The 17,911-nt window shown below is 48.6% G+C and overlaps 1 protein-coding gene across 5 annotated transcripts in view; it reads left to right on the top strand.

Moving 5' to 3' along the window:
• DPP6 (dipeptidyl peptidase like 6) overlaps positions 1–17,911 on the top strand; it is a 1,079,206-nt gene that overhangs the window by 951,260 nt on the left and 110,035 nt on the right. For all 5 annotated transcript variants that reach the window (XM_036863614.1, XM_036863613.1, XM_036863617.1 and 2 more), the window contains exons 9-10: positions 4,854–5,008; positions 6,505–6,602. In XM_036863614.1, coding sequence (XP_036719509.1) covers positions 4,854–5,008; positions 6,505–6,602 — 253 coding nt within the window. The remainder of the gene's footprint in view (positions 1–4,853; positions 5,009–6,504; positions 6,603–17,911) is intronic.

Raw genomic sequence — 17,911 nt, 5'->3', positions numbered from 1 at the left:
ATCACCCCACTCTCCGCCTTTGCCGTCACCTGGCATTGTCCCCTGTCTGTCTCTGTGTCTCTTTACTTTTCCTCATGAGGTCACCAGTCATATCGGGTTAGGGGCCCCCGTCCGCCTCCAGTATGACCTCATCTTAATGTACATCTTAATTACATCTGCAGTGACCCCATTTCCAAATAAGGTCACATTGATGGGTACCAGAGATTAGGATATCATATCTTTTAGGGGGACACAGTTCAACCTACAACAGACTTTTAAGCAGAACCTACTCTTCTTCTGTTCAAGTAGGTATACACCCCCCCAATAATTTGGAAGCCTGTTTCCTATATGCTAATAAGACCTTCAGCTGAAAAAAACACACAACCTAAAAGATGCAAGTTAGGCCCGCGCACCGCAATGAAGAGCGGCCCCCGCTTGCCGCAACTACAGAAAGCCCTAGCACAGAAACGAAGACCCAACATAGCAATCAATCAATCAATCAATAAATCTTTAAAAAAAAAAAAAGATGCAAGTTGTGTCTTACTCAAGGACCTTACTGAGGACTATAGCCTGGGAGACAGCCTCTCAGATAGCTCTGAGGGACTGTTCCAAAGAGGAAAGGGAGGAACCAGGATATGCCGGAGTTTTTGCTGGAAAAAATCATGTAATCACATATCAAAGAAGTACTGCTAATCACAAAAACCAGACATCTCAAGTTGATGCTTGCAGGGCATTTCTGTGTATGGGAAGATGCCGGAGTCTGGTCTCGCTGAAATTATTCCCAGATACGCATCGTCACGATCTAGGGCCAGTACCCTGTTTTCCTCCATCCTGGATCCCCCTCAGGGCGCACCGTGGGCTGCAGTGGCTGGTGGCTTTAAGACAGCTGCGTCCTTTGTTTACTGAAATGGCAGGTGGCGTTTTTCTGTCAGCAGACCACAGGCATGCATTTACAGAATGCAGTGCCTGTTTGATCAGATGTGACATATTAACCGGCAGGTACACGAAAGTCACCCGCAGAGCTTTTGCTTAGAAGGGGCTTGTGCCCTTCCCCCACCCCAGTATATACTGACTGTGCTGCCTGGAGTGGGCCCGAGCGTCTGTGACGGGAAGCACCCACCATTCCCGCGTTGCCCTGAGAACCTCCCTAAGTGATTCCGGGCAACCATGGTGGACCGACCTTGGGGGCCCCCTCTTATTCTGCATCTGGAAAACTCGAAAATTCCTCCTCTTGGCTGGACTGGCCTTCATCACCTTGAACCCAAAGGGGATTTTGTCCTTCCGGATATGGATATGCCCTTAACGTGTGTGGCGTGAATGACAACATTCACATAGTGGAGTTGGCTTCTTTGAGATACGATGACAAGAAATGAGGGAAATGGGCCCAGATCCTACTGTGAGCTTCAGCTGCATGGATAAAAATTTCTGCCTCTTCAAGTGAATGTCCCCAAATGTATCTTTCTTACTTGATTCTGAGAAGGTCCCTGGATGGGACAGGGAAGGTGGAAGGAAAGCTGTATCCTCCCGTTCTCACAAGTTATTTGTACTTGCTCAGAAAGGCAAGTTTCTCCTGTTGTTCCAAGCCAAGTGTTCATGCAGTTAATTCAGTGGATGAAATAGGTTTTTTTTTCCCTGCAAAACTCTGTCCGTAAACTACATTTGATTCATGGCATTTAAGCCAACTGCCTCATTAAGCAAGAAGCCTGAAGAAAACATTTGGAGAATAGGGACATTCTCAATTAACACAAAAATGTCACGATTTCATTTGCCTGGTCCTTTTCCGAGTACTTTCTTATCCTTACTTTATCTCTTTAATGAGCAGCTAACTCACAGGAAAATAAAAACACCAAGGAACAATGTGTTAAAGGGCATTTGGGGAAAATAAACTGCAGCCACCCTTTGTGTATGGCCCAGCCTTTGGCATGGAGGAATTTCTTTTCTATTTGTGAGCATCTTGCTGTGGGATGGAATTGAAAGGAACATTTGCCAACACACACACCAGATATTCGTCATCCCTGAACTGTGTGGTTTCCAGATTCCCTTCCGACCAGCACATTTATTGTCTGAAGCCTGTGGTCCTTTTCTGCATCTGTGTTCTCTGAGCAGTGTGTTGAGCTCAGTGGAAATACTCTGGCATCTGCTGACAGAAGGGACAGAAATAGTACTTGTCAGCCCAGCATCAGGCCTCCCTTCTCCCCTGATTTTGTCTCTCTCACCCCTGCATGTGTGACCCCCTGCCCTGCACTGACCAGACCAAAGCAGGAGCGTTTCCTTTTGGTCTGAGGGCAAGTTCTAGAAATGAGGTGGACACATGACAGGTGTATGAGAAGCCAGCAGTGCCCTCCTGCACCCCTAGGCCCGTCTGGGGGTGAAGGTGGCAGGACCCCTCAGGGCTGCTGACTTGCGGTCCCTCCCATTTCAGGAGGTCGCTCGGGGTCAAAGAGAAGCCTCAGAAGAGTTGTGTCAGCAGGACTGTGTTGTCTGCTTGCTCTTGTGCGATGCTGCCTCTTCTAGAAGCCTTTGTTGCACCCACCGCTTTTCTGTGGGGATTTTCTGGCCGTGAATGAATGTGCCGTGAGAGCCGTGGCCAGGCTCGCGCGGCTGGTTTCAGGTGGACGCCACCTCCTTGGCCCTCTGCCCCTTGTGTCCCACTCACTGCCAGTGATTCCCCTCGTGCCCCGATGTCCCCGCGCTCCCAGCCCTGCAGCACAGACGCCATGGAGCAGAACCACCCAGAAGGTGCATTGCGAATGGTGCCTGTTTTTTCCAGCTGACCATCTGCTGGAGTCTCTTGCCCACTGTCCCACACGCGCCGACCAGACGAGTCAGGTGGTGCTGGATAAAGTCATTTCTCCATCCCCTCCTTCCACACCCGCACCTGAAAGTCACTCTGCTGGCCGCCGAAGACATTGGAACATTACAAGCACTGGAGAGTTGGCTGACTTCCTTTCCCCCCCGCCCCTCAGCAGACCTTTGGGTTTTTATTGGCTCTGCAGAAGCTGCTGAGTCGTTTCTCGGATGCCGCAAGGTCACAAAACGCTGTCAGGGAGGACGTGTTAGAGGCAGCCGCTGTGCCCCTTGTTTGACAGCTGGGGGCTTGTTCAGGGCCTCCGCGGTCGATGGCAGGACGGGGGCAGAGCCCAGGACTCGGGCCCCCTCACCATCCTTCACTGATCAGCTGTGCTGCCAGCCTGGGATGTGTCCGGGTGATGGGAAGTCAGATATGCCAGGGGCTTCGTGGTGGATGAGACTCCACTGTCTGGTGCCGGTCCCGGGTCACCCTGGGTCACCCTGGGTCACCCTGGGTCAGGGTCCCTGCAGGCTGCCAGCAGGCCTGGAGGAAAGCCCTCGGAGGGCCAGGGAGACGTATTTAGAGGGAGGCCAGCACTTCATGAAGGGAATAACTCCTAGCATTGCTACTGCAGGTCCCACGCAACATGGGGGCTTGTCGTACCGAGAAACCAGGCCAGTGGAGCCAGTGATGGAGGGACAAACTGCCTGGTCGGCCAGTCTCCCGGGAGAAGGAGTTGCAGTGCCCCACTTTCAGTCCTGAACTTGGCTGTGGAATGCTTTTGTAGCCACTGCAGCAGGGCCCTGACTGACGCGGCCCTGCGCCCCGGCCCCCCTGCCCCCCGCCGTCTCCATCCTGCAGCCGGCAAATCCCCGTGCCCCCCTGGCCGGGCCATCAGGCTGGCCCAGCTCCTGGCCTTGCTGCTTTGCTTCTCTCATCTCTGTGACCCTTCCCTCCGGTGGCCGTCACCCCTCGGCTCTACTCCGATTCACATCCTACCCTGTGTGGTTGGTGCACTCACTCTGTTTTCTCAGGCACCTCAGTTACCTTTCTGTCCCCACAGGCTCACAGAGCCGGTTTATGGTCTACACCTAATAACGACCGGTGAATGGGACTCACAGTATGTGATTATAGAGCTGTATTGGTCTTTATTTTAAAAACAAACCTAGGGGGATTTGGTTTATAAAAATACAGAGCGTGTACAAGGAGGAATCCGCCGACCTTAGAGCTGTTTCGCACCGAGACGCTCCTGTGACCCTAGCACTCTAACGAGTTGTACCTGGGAAGTGTCTTCTCTTGGCTTGTTCAAAAGACACAGTAGAATTGTTCTTTCCAGAATAGATAACAGATCCTACAGCACTCATCCCTAGTCAAAACTCTAATTAGCCAAGACTCTTTGGGGCGGGCAGGAGTGATGGGTGCTCCTGGTGGAAGCCTGAGAGGATTGCTGTTTCCTCTTTGGTCCCGCAGAAGAGAAGGCCATTCTGTTTCTGCCATGCGGAGTGAAATCACCTCCGTGCTTCAGAGTGCGGAGCCTGCTGGCCTTTGAACACCTTCCGCTCCTGCACGGCTCTGCGTGAGGGGGTCTGTGTGCCGGCGCGATCCCTAGGCGTCTCCTGCAAGTCGATTTTCTGGGATTCAACCTGCAACACAGTTTACTTCCTCACTTGGTTCTGCCTGGGTGTGCCCTGCTTCAGAGTGAATATATCTCCTCTAATTCTCTTTTTCTGATCATCTTAAAATAATAACCCACAACAGAACAATAATAAGTCAATTCAGAAAAGACTTGCTGGGCTCATCATACTCAAATTTGTGCCCCAAAAAATGGTTTTTAGACAGTTAGCCTCTGTTCGGTTGGGCCTTGATTGATTGGGTTTGCTGTGCTAGGGTTTGGTGGTCAGACCAGGCACCTCTGAAATGAAGGCGTATCCCGGGCACAGGGAAGCCTCCTCAGAGGCTGTAGAAGTTAAATGTCCCCGAGGGGGCTCGTGATTTCCTGTCCAGCTCCCGTGGTGCCCTGGCAGCCCTGGCCGATACTCCATCCATGCCATCCACACTCCTCTGCTTTGTTTGTTTCCCTTAGAGGAGATTTTGAAGACCCACATCGCCCACTGGTGGTCTCCAGATGGTACGCGGCTCGCCTACGCCACCATCAACGACTCCCAGGTGCCAGTCATGGAGCTGCCCACCTACACCGGCTCCGTCTACCCCACCGTGAAGTCCTACCACTACCCCAAGGTAGGCGGGAAGCAGCAGCAGGATAGCTCTGCATTATTCATCAGCTCCCCCGCCCAGCCGACTCCCAGCGTGGAGCTGTGATAATCAGACGTGTTATGAGCAGTGCAGTAAACAGAGGCAAGATTAATTATTTCCCATTACATTGCATTAAATTCCCATCTTTGCTCAGTTGAATTTTTCAGCAGGTTTACTTTCTTTTAAATAATGGAACTACCGTTAATCATTTGTCTAAGCTTCATTGCAACCAAAATACATTACCTCCCTTGTGAGTCCGTGGTGACAAAAACTCACACTGCCCACTCGGGGGGCACCCTGTCCTCTAGTTCCTTTTTTAAATTCTGGGAGGTCAGAAAGACCCCTGTCTGCGCCTGGTCCCCTGGGCCTGGGCTGTTCTATCCTTGGTCATGTTCTGACCCATACTGTTTCTAATTGCTTCCCACAAAAAGCCAGCAGAACAGCAAGGGTGCAGGAGTGGGGCAGGGAACGGATAGCCAAAGCCCGCTTTGTTAGCAAGTCACAGCGTCCTGGCACGAAGGGAGGGCCTGGTGCCGAAACCTCTACCGCCCACTCAGTTGGAGAGAGGCTGGTGCCCAAGAGAGTGGACGCAGCTCTGCCTGCACCCACCTGGTGACAGGGTCCCCACGTCCACCCGGGGCTGCCTTGGAAGGACCCCTCCAGCCTCTGCCAGTGAGCCCTGGGCCTCAGCTTCCAAGCCATCAGAGGGCTCTGGGAGCTGATGCCACGTGCCGTGTATACCAGAAATACGGGACGTTCCAGCCTGCAGTTTGCAGCAAGAGGGGCGACAATGTCCAAGCGAGGCCAGTGATGTCCCCAGAGTCCCAAGCCTGAGAAAGGAAACACCAGGTGTATCAGTCAGCTCAGGCTCCGTAACAAGCACCGCAGACTGTGTGGCTTAAACAACAGACATTTATTTCTCACGGTTCAGGAGGCTGGAAGCCAGAGATCACCTAGAAATGGAATGAATCCTTTTATGAGAGCCCCCCCAATCCAGGAGTGATGTAATGACCTGAAATCCAGAAAGGTACAGGCCCCCTGATTTTACAGTGAACTCTGGGACAGGTGCTCTGAAATTGGAATTATAAAGCCCAGATGGCTCAGGATTTGGGGTTTCACGTTTTAATAGAAAGTCAGCATATTCTGGCCAACAGAATTCAGACGCCCACTTCCAAATCGGAGGCATGAGCTGGTGACCCATCTGACGCCTGCCGTGTGTAGGCCTGAGTCCCTCCCTCACCCCAGCATCTCCGTCTGTGGGGGCAGAGGAGCCTGGGCCGCCAGACCCAGCAGCCTTGTCTTTCCTGCCCTGCCAGGCCAGTGCGTGTCCAGGGAGGGGGAGCAGGGATGAGTAGCTTCCTCTTAAAGGACTCCGTCCTCCCCACGCTGAGCCTCTTGTGAATCTCCTGGCAGCCTTAGTGCCCAGGCCAGTCCAGGCGGGAGACGGCTCACTCACATCTCTGTCCCCTTTTACTTCCCAGGCTGGATGTGAAAACCCCAGTATCTCCCTGCACGTCATTGGCCTCAATGGACCCACGCACGACCTGGAGATGGTGCCGCCTGAGGATCCACGGATGAGGTTTGCGCCCTTCCCTCAGTTATGTGAAGGCGATAGTAACGAGACCAGTGTCCATTTACATGGTCTCTGTAGGCTCAGATTTATCTTCCTGCTAATCTAAACATCCAAGAAAAAGGTACCTTTTCTAAAGTTTTCCTTACTGCTTTATGATGTGGTTTTTCTGGGAAAGGAACACCAGTCAAACCAGTGCTACTCTTTCTTGCCTTATGTCAGGCCCAGATTCTCCTCCCCGGAGGCTGGGCTTCGGGGGCGGTGGGGGGCAGGTAGGACTGGTCCGCCACACATGTCCAGAGGGAGCACATGGCCGGGCACGTGGCAGGCTTCGGAGGGCACCCCTCGGAGGAACAGATGCAGTCTTTCCAAGAAAATCCATGTAATCGGACCTCTTGTGAATGGCGCCCCATTTTCAGAGCATTATTTTAGAGCGTTACTGTCTTTTGCCAGCTCCAGGAACTGAGTGGTGAATCCTGTTCCAATGAACCAAATCTCCCAGTTGGCATAACAACCGTGTATTTGGTGGAACATGTTGACAAAGGCAACTGTCTTGTTATTAAAGGCTGTAGGTGGATCTTATTTCCTAATCAAAAGAACTGAGTAAAATCTATCTTTGTGAAAGGGTCTGAATATCAATTTCATTCTGTCCCAAAGTTCAAGCAGGCTGGGGACTGGTTATACTTCCAGAGTCCACTTATATCAGCGTTAAACCTCGCTCTGTTGAGAATATTGATGGGAGACTCAGAAGGAGAAGGGAATGGCACCAGGATCCACCCGTTTATAGATCTGCAAGTCTATACGTGGGCCCAGTTAAGTTGAGAATGATCCATTCTGAGGGTCAGCAGATATCCAGCCCACATTTTGCCGTGACTCCAGCCTGAGCCTTCACTATTCAGTTACGAAACTCTACATTATTAGTAGCTTCTGGCAGCTTCCGGAAGGGCAGGAACCATGGCCTCAGCCACTCTTACTCCTCCACAGGCCCAGCTCAGGGCGAGGCACACGGGCACTTGGATCCACTGGTCCGTGATGGCGTGGACTCCTCCTGTGGTGGCTTCCACCGCCGTCCTTGGCAGGACCCACCTGCCTGGGGTCTCTGCAGGATCCCGCTGAGGTTCTTTTCAGCTCTTCTGTCTCCAGTGATGTGTAAAATGCTGTGAGGTCCTCAGGTGGACAGGCCAAGCCCAGGGCTGCCTGCTGCCTCTCGCTCCCCGCCCTGGAGCGGCCTTCCTTCTCATGCAGCTGGTCCCAAGGCCTGGCTCTCCATGGCCCCTCCTAGGGGAGTGGGTCCTTAGTGTGCGCTGGTCGGGGAGTCGAATCAATTTGGCTGATGGTATTCTTGCTGGGATAGAAGAAACATTGCGATTATTGCTTTGTCTTCTCTGCCGAAGACCCAGGCATTTCATTGTTTTCTTCCAGCTCCATCCGTGCCAAGCCTCCTGGGGCCTGGTCCAGCAAACTCTCTGAATTGATATGGAAAGTCACCTGGAAAATTTAAGCCATCTGTTTGAGTTAATTGAAAATCTCGTTTAGTCCATTTGGTGATGCTGTTTCCGCAGGCTTGATTAGCTTCAAGGACAAGGAAAAACTCGCCTCCGTCAGGGCTGTTGAGACGCGGGCCTCAGGTTTTTTGCTTCTCCAGTTTCCTAAGCTAAACGCGGTGATGCTTTTCCTATGCAGTGTAAATCGCAGAATGTTAATGTCACACTTTCTCATCTCCTTCTCCGTCACAGCCTTGGGATTTTTCAAAGTGAGCGCAGATCTATCAGAAATCATGCAGTCAATGTGAGCAGCCGTGTATCGAGCGTTTATTATTTGCGTCCGTTAGACTGAGAATTTAGCATGAATGAAACACGGAGGTTACGGTGTAGGGGAAGGATAGGCCTTGAATGAATGGTTATAAGCAAGTGAAGGATTGCAGGCTTGAGAGGGGGCGTGTCGAGTGGGGGGCCTGGAAGAAGAGGCCCCCCAAGTCTGAGGCTTTCTCGCCCCTGCCCTGCCGATATTCGGGGCCAGGGGAATCCCTTGCTGTGGGGGCTGCCCTCTGCACCGTGGGGACCTCAGCCACGTCCTTGCCTTCCCCCAGTGGATGCCGCGTGGCGGTCGGAGATGCCACAGACTGAGAACCGCTGGTTCCCAGCGAAGGGTTGCAGACCGGCTGTCGGGGTCCAGGTCCCAGTTCTGTGCTCCTGGGCAAGTTACTCTTCGCCTGTGTCATTCTGTTTCCTCAGCTGCAAAATGGGGATGAATATTAGTAGTAAAAAGGTTTGCTCTTGTGGGTGGCTGTGAATATTAGATAAGTCACGCAGCACAGGGCTGTCACCCCGTCTCATGGCTGTAAATCCTGCCTGTAGGCCGGCAACACTCCCCTTTGGAACTCAGCCCTGCCCTCGGAACTTCAGGTCCATTTCTAACTGGCGGCGCAACATCTCCCCTTAAACTGGCCAGGTTGTGGTTCTCAGGCAAAGTAAATGAGCGTGTGTTGAAGATTTTATTTAACTCATTAATTGATAAGGGAACCAGTGCGGTGTTAGAACCAGTCCAAAAGGCATTTGATAAGCTAGGTGTATGTGGACAGTTTGACAAAGAAATGTAAGGATAAGTTTGGGGGTTACAGATCCCCCGGGGCCCTAAACTGTAACCTTGGGGGTATCTGACCCACCAGACAAAAATCCATGGAGACGTCCGCCCCAGCAGGGGTGTCCAGGCCATCACAAGCCAAGCCTAGCGTTGCACGGGAAGATACGCAGTGATCTCGTTTGCTCTTTGCAGGTTTCAGAGAAAGTCTCTAACTATCTCTAAATGGCGACCCAAACTGAACTCAGTGAAAATGGAATTCCCGTTCCCCCTGGAAACCTGCTCCCGGCAGCCTTCCCGTCTCTGTTCAGGGCAGCGACCTTCTGGCACTCAGGCCTCTGACTTCACTCTGTGTCTTCCACAGGGTATTCCTCCTGTGTAGCCAGCATCCGATGGCATCTCCCCTGTCCCGTCTCCCCTCCTGCCCCCCCCCCAGGGCCCTCTCCTAAACCGTGTCAGATCACTGCTCCCTCTGCTCAGAACTCCCTGCGCTTTCCCGTTCCTCTGGGGTAAAAGCCAGACTTCCTACAGTGGCCTAAAAGCCCCAAGTGCCCTGCTAACCTCTACTCCACCTCCCCCCCCCTCCTCAAGTCTGCAGGACTCACCCCTTATCCGGGCGTGGCCGGGGCCTGGCTCTGCCACAAAGCACCTCCACACAGCTGGCCCGCAGGTGCTCTAGGTCCTGGCCAGCACCCTTCCCGCCCCACTCTAGTTTTCTTCACAGAAGGAGTCCCAGCAGGATGTTCCCCACACTTTATTCCTGTGTCCCTTCCCCGCCCATCACCTAGAACATAAACTCCATGAGGCAGGGGTTTTGTCTGTTTTGTGCAAAGCCCGATCTCCAGTTCCAGAGCAGGGCCTGGCGCGTAGTACAAGCTTGGTAAACCTTTGCTGAATGGGCAAATTAAGTTTAAAATTAGCCAGTAAAATCCTATTTCATTGGAGCTACATTATTATGATGGTTTCCGTGCCCTTGTACATTGGATGTCTTAAGCTGAGTGCAGTTTAGGGGATCCTTTCTAATTACAGGAAGGTGATCTGACCTGTGACAGATCTGTACTGTACACTATGTAAATGGCTAACAAGTCAGTTGCAAACCAACTGAATGTACAAATCTTAGTGCTGGTGCTGAAATCTCTTCAGAATAGTCATTATGATCTCAAAGTTTGTTTCAAAATTTGCAAGCATCAAATGTCAGTAAAACTGAAGGTGAAACACTAATGAATGTTGAGTTCTCATGCTTTAGGTGTATTTCCTTTTTAGAGTTTTTGGTTCTCTGCTATTTTTACTGTACTCTTTCATTTAAATTTCCTACACGTGAACTTTGTGCGATTGAAATAAAACTGCAGTATATACATGTTAAAAACAAACAAAAAACCAAACCAAAACAAAAATCCTATTTCAATAGGATTCTTGAAGATATGGATTTCTTTGGTTATCCTAGTACTTTTCTAAGAACCAAAACTTTAAAAGTATTTAGCCATTGCTGACATCCTGCTGTCTCAAATACAGGACGCCGTAGGGGAGACCACACTTTACCCGTCCTGGGTTTTCAGCTGAGAGTCTCACAACAAGACAGATTAACAAGAGGGAAAAAAAACCAGTTCATTCACGCGTGCGGTGCACATCACCTGGAAAAAATCTCAGCAAAAAACAGCTCAGAGCATTGATTTACAGCTACAGCTTTTACAGCATCTTCAACCAGGAACAATAAATTTATAGAGAATTAACAAGACAAGGAAAGCAGGTTTAGGGTTCCAAGGGCGGCAGCCGTGGGAAGGTAAATAAACCAGAGGACCTAGTGGAGGAAGGTGTGCTTGCAGGTTCCCCGGTGCATCTCTGGGCCAATAAGAGTCTGTCTCCAGGAAAAGGAGACTATTTCTTGCCTTCAGGCAGAAAAGGGGGAGTTTTTTCTGGGTTTGCTGCTTCCTAATTGCCTTCAGCTCAAAATAATTTTCATGTCAAAAAGGCATATTTGGGGGTGACATAATATTCTGGTTTCTTTCAACACTAAACGAACTAATCTAGAAAAGGTAACAATAAGACACTTACTTTGTGGAGGAATGGAAAAAGGAAGGAGACCTAAATAATGTCCTCAGAGATCTAGGCAGGGACAAACAAAGAAATATGTAACAGTAAAAAGGTAAGTGCCACAAAATAGGCATCTGTTCTTTTCAGAATTTTGCTGAAGGAGTGAGAAATCCAGGGAGGAGGGTCAGGGGGAGGAGGAGGGCTTGGAGGCACAGGCAGGATTTGGCCTCACTGGGACATGGCTAGAGGGATGTTCCAGGACCCAGGAGGGTGCGGGCGGTTCCTGGATCAGGCGTGAGGCCCAGTTGTGGTTGTGGATTGAATTATAAAATTGTGTGTGACCCCAGGGCTATTTACATTCTCCTTTTCTCCTTCCAAACTGGGCGTCTCCCTTTGCTGGCTTGCTTCCACCCTTGTCCTTCCCTCTGCCCTGCCCTCGGGAGCAAGGGCGTGGCTGTCCTGTCCCATGGGCTGGTGGCTGTGTCCCCTGGGGGCCTCACACAGCCCGGATGTGGGTCCCACCTTCTCCCATTCCACAGAGGCGGGGGCCGAGGACCCAGAGGTTAAGGGATGGGTCTGAATCCACACAGAGCCTGAGGGGGGCCCTGAACTCAAGCCAGGCGGGGTCACCCCTCCCTCCCCGCACAGCCTCCACGGAAAGCCAGGGCTCACTTTCGGCAGGCTGGTCAGAACCATCGAGAGGAAGAAGTCAGACGCTTCCCCTGTCAGCCGGCTCACCTTTATGCCGTTCACTGCCCGTCCTCTGTTGTTTGCTTGTCAAGCAGCCTGAGCTCCCCTCCAAGAGTTCTCAGGGCAAGATGAAGACCGGGTCCCGAATCCTTGCCCTGGGAAACTCCTACTGGCATCGGCACGTGCCAGGTGCTGGGTTAGGCCCGTGATGGCCCCTCCACCTGTGGCTCGAGTCCAGGTACCGCGGCGCCTCGTGATCAGTGGCCGTGTGCAGCGTGGCGGGAGCGTGGGTGGCGAGTGCCAGGGAGGGCGTCACACGCAGCCCCGCCACTCACGATGCCAGAGCAGAGCTGAGGCCACCTGGGAGAAGGGTTCCACCAAAGAGAACTAAGGACGGTGACCCCAGTGACACTAGGCCGAAGGAACGGGGGTGATGCCACCCAAGCCTCTCCAGGAAGTGCAAGCGCAGCTTCTCCTGTGGGTGGAAGAATCTAAGTGGAAAGCATTATGCCCCGCGGGTCCTGCAGTTTTTACCATTTCACGGAGAAGCCCAGCTGCACTGATAAAAACAAAAGCAGTTGTTTTTTGCTGTTTTCTTCGGGCCTCTGCGGAGCTGCTGAGCTGGGTGTTGAATTAAGATGCAGCAGATCCCCAGCGGGATCCTGCTGAAGACGTGTTGCACCACGCTGATGCGTGTTTCTGTTCTCCTCGTACAAACACCCCGTCAGGTGCGGTCCAGCCGCCGGCCCGGGGCGCCCGTCCTGACTGCCTGTCAGCATCAGGTCGTCGGGGGTTGCTCACAGAGCCTGGGAAGGGGAGCAGGCGCTGCGTCCCCGATGCTCCCGGGCTAGCGACGGCCTCTCCCCGCCCACCACCCCTCACTTTTATTTTATTTCACTCCGTGTATTCACTTGACTCTCCAGCACCAAGATCTACATGTGCCCCGTTCGGGGCACACCTTCCTTGGTCAGTGCAAGAGCTCTCGTGTATTTGTGCTTTTCAACTTTATTCTCTACCCTCATGCTCCCCCACCTCTTAGGCACCGATTTAAAATGTGTTCGAGCAGGCTTTTCCCCGTCAGTGTTTGTAAAATGTACTGTTGCATGTGTGTGTGTGCACTTAACTTCACACACATGGCACTGTGATACAGACACAAAAACATAGATGTGTGTGCACGTCTGTGTGGATCTGTTGCCTCTTTTTTCACCCAGGACTCTGTAAAGACCCAGCGCATCAGTATGTGTGTGTGCAGCTCGCTGCTTCTAACTATGCACATTCCCAGGAAGCTTGCCCTCTCGGAGCGCCGCTGCCTCCAGGCTCCTCCTACAAGTGCATGGCCCGTGATGCACCGCCTTCTGACCTCGAGAGGAAAGGCAGCTTCTTTCTGCCCAATCTGTAGGAAGTATGGACTCCCTGAGAGACTGGTATATTGGATCCAGTGCAAGCCTTTATTCAGGATTAGGGGCAAGACAGAGGTCATCAGAGCAATGGAAACATCACAGAAAAACAGGGTCTTCATTCCTAATGACCTGAGCCCCACCCCCGTCAACAATTAACCACCACCTCCATTCTCACAACCACTACCACCACCACCACCACCATCATCATCACCACCATCACCACCATCACCATCACCTCCTCCACCACCATCACCATCATCACCATCACCACCACCATCATCACCATCACAACCACCACCATCACCACCACATCATCACCACCACCACCATCATTATCACCACCACCATTGCCACCATCACCACCACCTCCATTGCCAACACAACCGCCGTCACCACCACCTGACTTGCCCATCGTTGCTTTTTTAATTAGGGATAGAACCAAGGCTTGAACCCAAGATTCCGGACACCTAACCCACCACTCATATCATTGTTCAAGAGTTTTCACATCTACTGTGTTTCACTTTGTGCTTAAACTTTCAGGTGGCACAAAGATAGAAGACAATTTCTATAAGTCTCTACTTCCTAGTTTCCTCCATCAGGGGTCTGGCCTGGGCTTGGGGTTTTTTAAAAGCTCGTCAGATGATTCAGAAGTGTGGCCAAGGCGGCAAAGCCCTTCTCGGGAGCAGTAGTTTCATCTGGGATGGAAGGTCTGTCTCATTTTCAATTTTTTTTTTTGAGTTTTATTTTTTATTTTTATTGCTTTACAATGGTGCGTCAGTTTCTGCTTTATAACAAAGTGAATCAGTTATACTTATACATATGTTCCCATATCACTTCCCTCTTGCATCTCCATCCCTCCCACCCTCCCTATCCCACTCCTCTAGGTGGTCACAAAGCACCGAGCTGATCTCCCTGTGCTATGCGGCTGCTTCCCACTAGCTATCTATTTTAGGTTTGGTAGTGTATATATGTCCATGCCACTCTCTCACTTTGTCCCAGCTTACCCTTCCCCCTCCCCTTATCCTCAACTCCATTCTCTAGTAGGTCTGCATCTTTATTCCCGTCTTGCCCCTAGGATCTTCTGATGATTTTCTTTCTTTTTTTTTTTTTTTAGATTCCATATATATGTGTTAGCATACGGTATTTGTTTTTCTCTTTCTGACTTACTTCACTCTGTATGACAGTCTCTATGTCCTTCCACCTCACTACAAATAACTCAGTTTCGTTCCTTTTTATGGCTGAGTAATATTCCATTGAATATATGTGCCACATCTTCTTTATCCATTCATCTGTTGATGGACACTTAGGTTGCTTGCATGTCCTGGCTATTGTAAATAGAGCTGCAATGAACATTTTGGTACATGACTCTTTTTGAATTATGGTTTTCTCAGGGTATATGCCCAGTAGTGGGATTGCTGGGTTGTATGGTAGTTCTATTTTTAGTTTTTTCAGGAACCTCCATACTGTTCTCCATAGTGGCTGTGTCAGTTTACATTCCCACCAACAGTGCAAGAGGGTTCCCTTTTCTCCACACCCTCTCCAGCATTTATTGTTTGTAGATTTTTTGATGATGGCCATTCTGACCGGTGTGAGATGATATCTCATTGTAGTTTTGATTTGCATTTCTGTAATGATTAATGATTTTGAGCATTCTTTCATGTGTTTGTTGGCAATCTGTACATCTTCTTTGGAGAAATGTCTATTTAGGTCTTCTGCCCATTTTTGGATTGGGTTGTTTGTTTTTTTGATATTGAGCTGCATGAGTTGCTTGTATGTTTTGGAGATTAATCCTTTGTCAGTTGCTTCATTTGCAAATATTTTCTCCCATTCTGAGGGTTGTCTTTTCATCTTGTTTATGGTTTCCTTTGCTGTGCAAAAGCTTTTAAGTTTCATTAGGTCCCATTTGTTTATTTTTGGTTTTATTTCCATTTCTCTAGGAGCTGGGTCAAAAAGGATCTTGCTGTGATTTATGTCATAGAGTGTTCTGCCTGTGTTTTCCTCTAAGAGTTTGATGGTGTCTGGCCTTACATTTAGGTCTTTAATCCATTTTGAGTTTATTTTTGTGTATGGTGTTAGGGAGTGTTCTAATTTCATTCTTTTACATGTAGCTGTCCAGTTTTCCCAGCACCACTTATTGAAGAGGCTGTCTTTTCTCCACTGTATATTCTTGCCTCCTTTATCAAAGATAAGGTGACCATATGTGTGTGGGTTTATCTCTGAGCTTTCTATCCTGTTCCACTGATCTGTATTTCTGTTTTTGTGCCAGTACCATACTGTCTTGAATACTGTAGCTTTGTAGAATCATCTGAAGTCAGGGAGCCTGATTCCTCCAGCTCCATTTTTCTTTCTCAAGATTGCTTTGGCTATTCAGGGTCTTTTGTGTTTCCATACAAATTGTGAAATTTTTTGTTCTAGTTCTGTGAAAAATGCCAGTGGTCGTTTGATAGGGATTGCATTGAATCTGTAGATTGCTTTGGGTAGTAGAGTCATTTTCACAATGTTGATTCTTCCAATCCAAGAATATGGTTTATCTCTCCATCTATTTGTATCATCTTTAATTTCTTTCATCAGTGTCTAATAATTTTCTGCATACAGGTCTTTTGTTTCCTTAGGTAGGTTTATTCCTAGATATTTTATTCTTTCTGTTGCAGTGATAAATGGGAGTGTTTTCTTAATTTCACTTTCAGATTTTTCATCATTAGTGTATAGGAATGCAAGAGATTTCTGTGCATTAATTCTGTATCCTGCTACTTTACCAAATTCCTTGATTAGCTCTAGTAGTTTTCTGGTAGCATCTATAGGATTCTCTGTGTATAGAATCATGTCATCTGCAAACAGTGACAGCTTTACTTCTTCTTTTCCAATTTGGATTCCTTTTATTTCTTTTTCTTCTCTGATTGCTGTGGCTAAAACTTCCAAAACTATGTTGAATAATAGTGGTGAGAGTGGGCAACCTTGTCTTGTTCCTGATCTTAGTGGAAATGGTTTCAGTTTTTCACCATTGAGAAGGAGGTTGGCTGTGGGTTTGTCATATATGGCCTTTATTATGTTGAGGAAAGTTCCCTCTATGCCTACTTTCTGGAGGGTTTTTATCATAAATGTGTGTTGAATTTTGTTGAAAGCTTTCTCTGCATCTATTGAGATGATCATATGGTTTTTCTCCTTCAATTTGTTAGTATAGTGTATCACGTTGATTGATTTGCATATATTGAAGAATCCTTGCATTCCTGGGATAAACCCCACTTGATCATAGTATATGATCCTTTTAATGTGCTGTTGGATTCTGTTTGCTAGTATTCTGTTGAGGATTTTTGCATCTATGTTCATCAGTGATATTGGCCTTTAGTTTTCTTTCTTTGTGACCTCTTTGTCTGGTTTTGGTATCAGGGTGATGGTGGCCTCATAGAATGAGTTTGGGAGTGTTCCTCCCTCTGCTGTATTTTGGAAGAGTTTGAGAAGGATAGGTGTTAGCTCTTCTCTAAATGTTTGATAGAATTCACCTGTGAAGCCATCTGGTCCTGGGCTTTTGTTTGTTAGAAGATTTTCAATCACAGTTTCAATGTCAGTGCTTGTGATTGGTCTGTTCCTATTTTCTATTTCTTCCTGGTTCAGTCTTGGAAGGCTGTGCATTTCTAAAAATTTGTCCATTTCTTCCAGGTTGTCCATTTTATTGGCATATAGTTGCTTGTAGTAATCTCTCGTGATTCTTTGTATTTCTGCAGTGTCAGTTGTCACTTCTCCTTTTTCATTTCTAATTCTATTGATTTGAGTCTTCTCCCTTTTTTTCGTGATAAGTCTGGCTAATGGTTTATCAATTTTGTTTATCTTCTCAAAGAACCAGCTTTTAGTTTTATTGATCTTTGCTATCGTTTCCTTCATTTCTTCTTCATTTATTTCTGATCTGATCTTTATGATTTCTTTCCTTCTTCTAACTTTGGGGTTTTTTTGTTCCTCTTTCTCTAATTGCTTTAGGTGTAAGGTTAGGTTGTTTATTTGAGATTTTTCTTGTTTCTTGAGGTAGGCTTGTATAGCTATAAACTTCCCTCTTAGAACTGCTTTTGCTGCATCCCATAGGTTTTGGGTACTTGTGTTTTCATTGTCATTTGTTTCTAGGTATTTTTTGATTTCCTCTTTGATTTCTTCAGTGATCTCTTGCTTATTAAGTAGTGTGTTGTTTAGCCTCCATGTGTTTGTATTTCTTACAGATTTTTTCCTGTAATTGATATCTAGTCTCATAGCGTTGTGGTCGGAAAAGATACTTGATACGATTTCAATTTTCTTAAATTTACCAAGGCTTGATTTGTGACCCAAGATATGATCTATCCTGGAGAATGTTCCATGAGCTCTTGAGAAGAATGTGTATTCTGTTGTTTTTGGATGGAATGTCCTATAAAGATCGATTAAGTCCATCTTGTTTAATGTATCATTTAAAGCTTGTGTTTCCTTATGTATTTTCATTTTGGATGATCTGTCCATTGGTGAAAGTAGGATGTTAAAGTCCCCTACTATGATTGTGTTACTGTCGATTTCTGCTTTTATGGCTGTTAGTATTTGCCTTATGTATTGAGGTGCTCCTATGTTGGGTGCATAAGTATTTGCAATTGTTTTATCTTCTTC

The sequence above is a fragment of the Balaenoptera musculus genome, chromosome 9 (genome assembly GCF_009873245.2).
Source record: "Balaenoptera musculus isolate JJ_BM4_2016_0621 chromosome 9, mBalMus1.pri.v3, whole genome shotgun sequence".
NCBI classification, from domain to species: Eukaryota; Metazoa; Chordata; class Mammalia; order Artiodactyla; family Balaenopteridae; genus Balaenoptera; species Balaenoptera musculus.
This window is presented reverse-complemented; position numbering and strand designations above follow the sequence as displayed.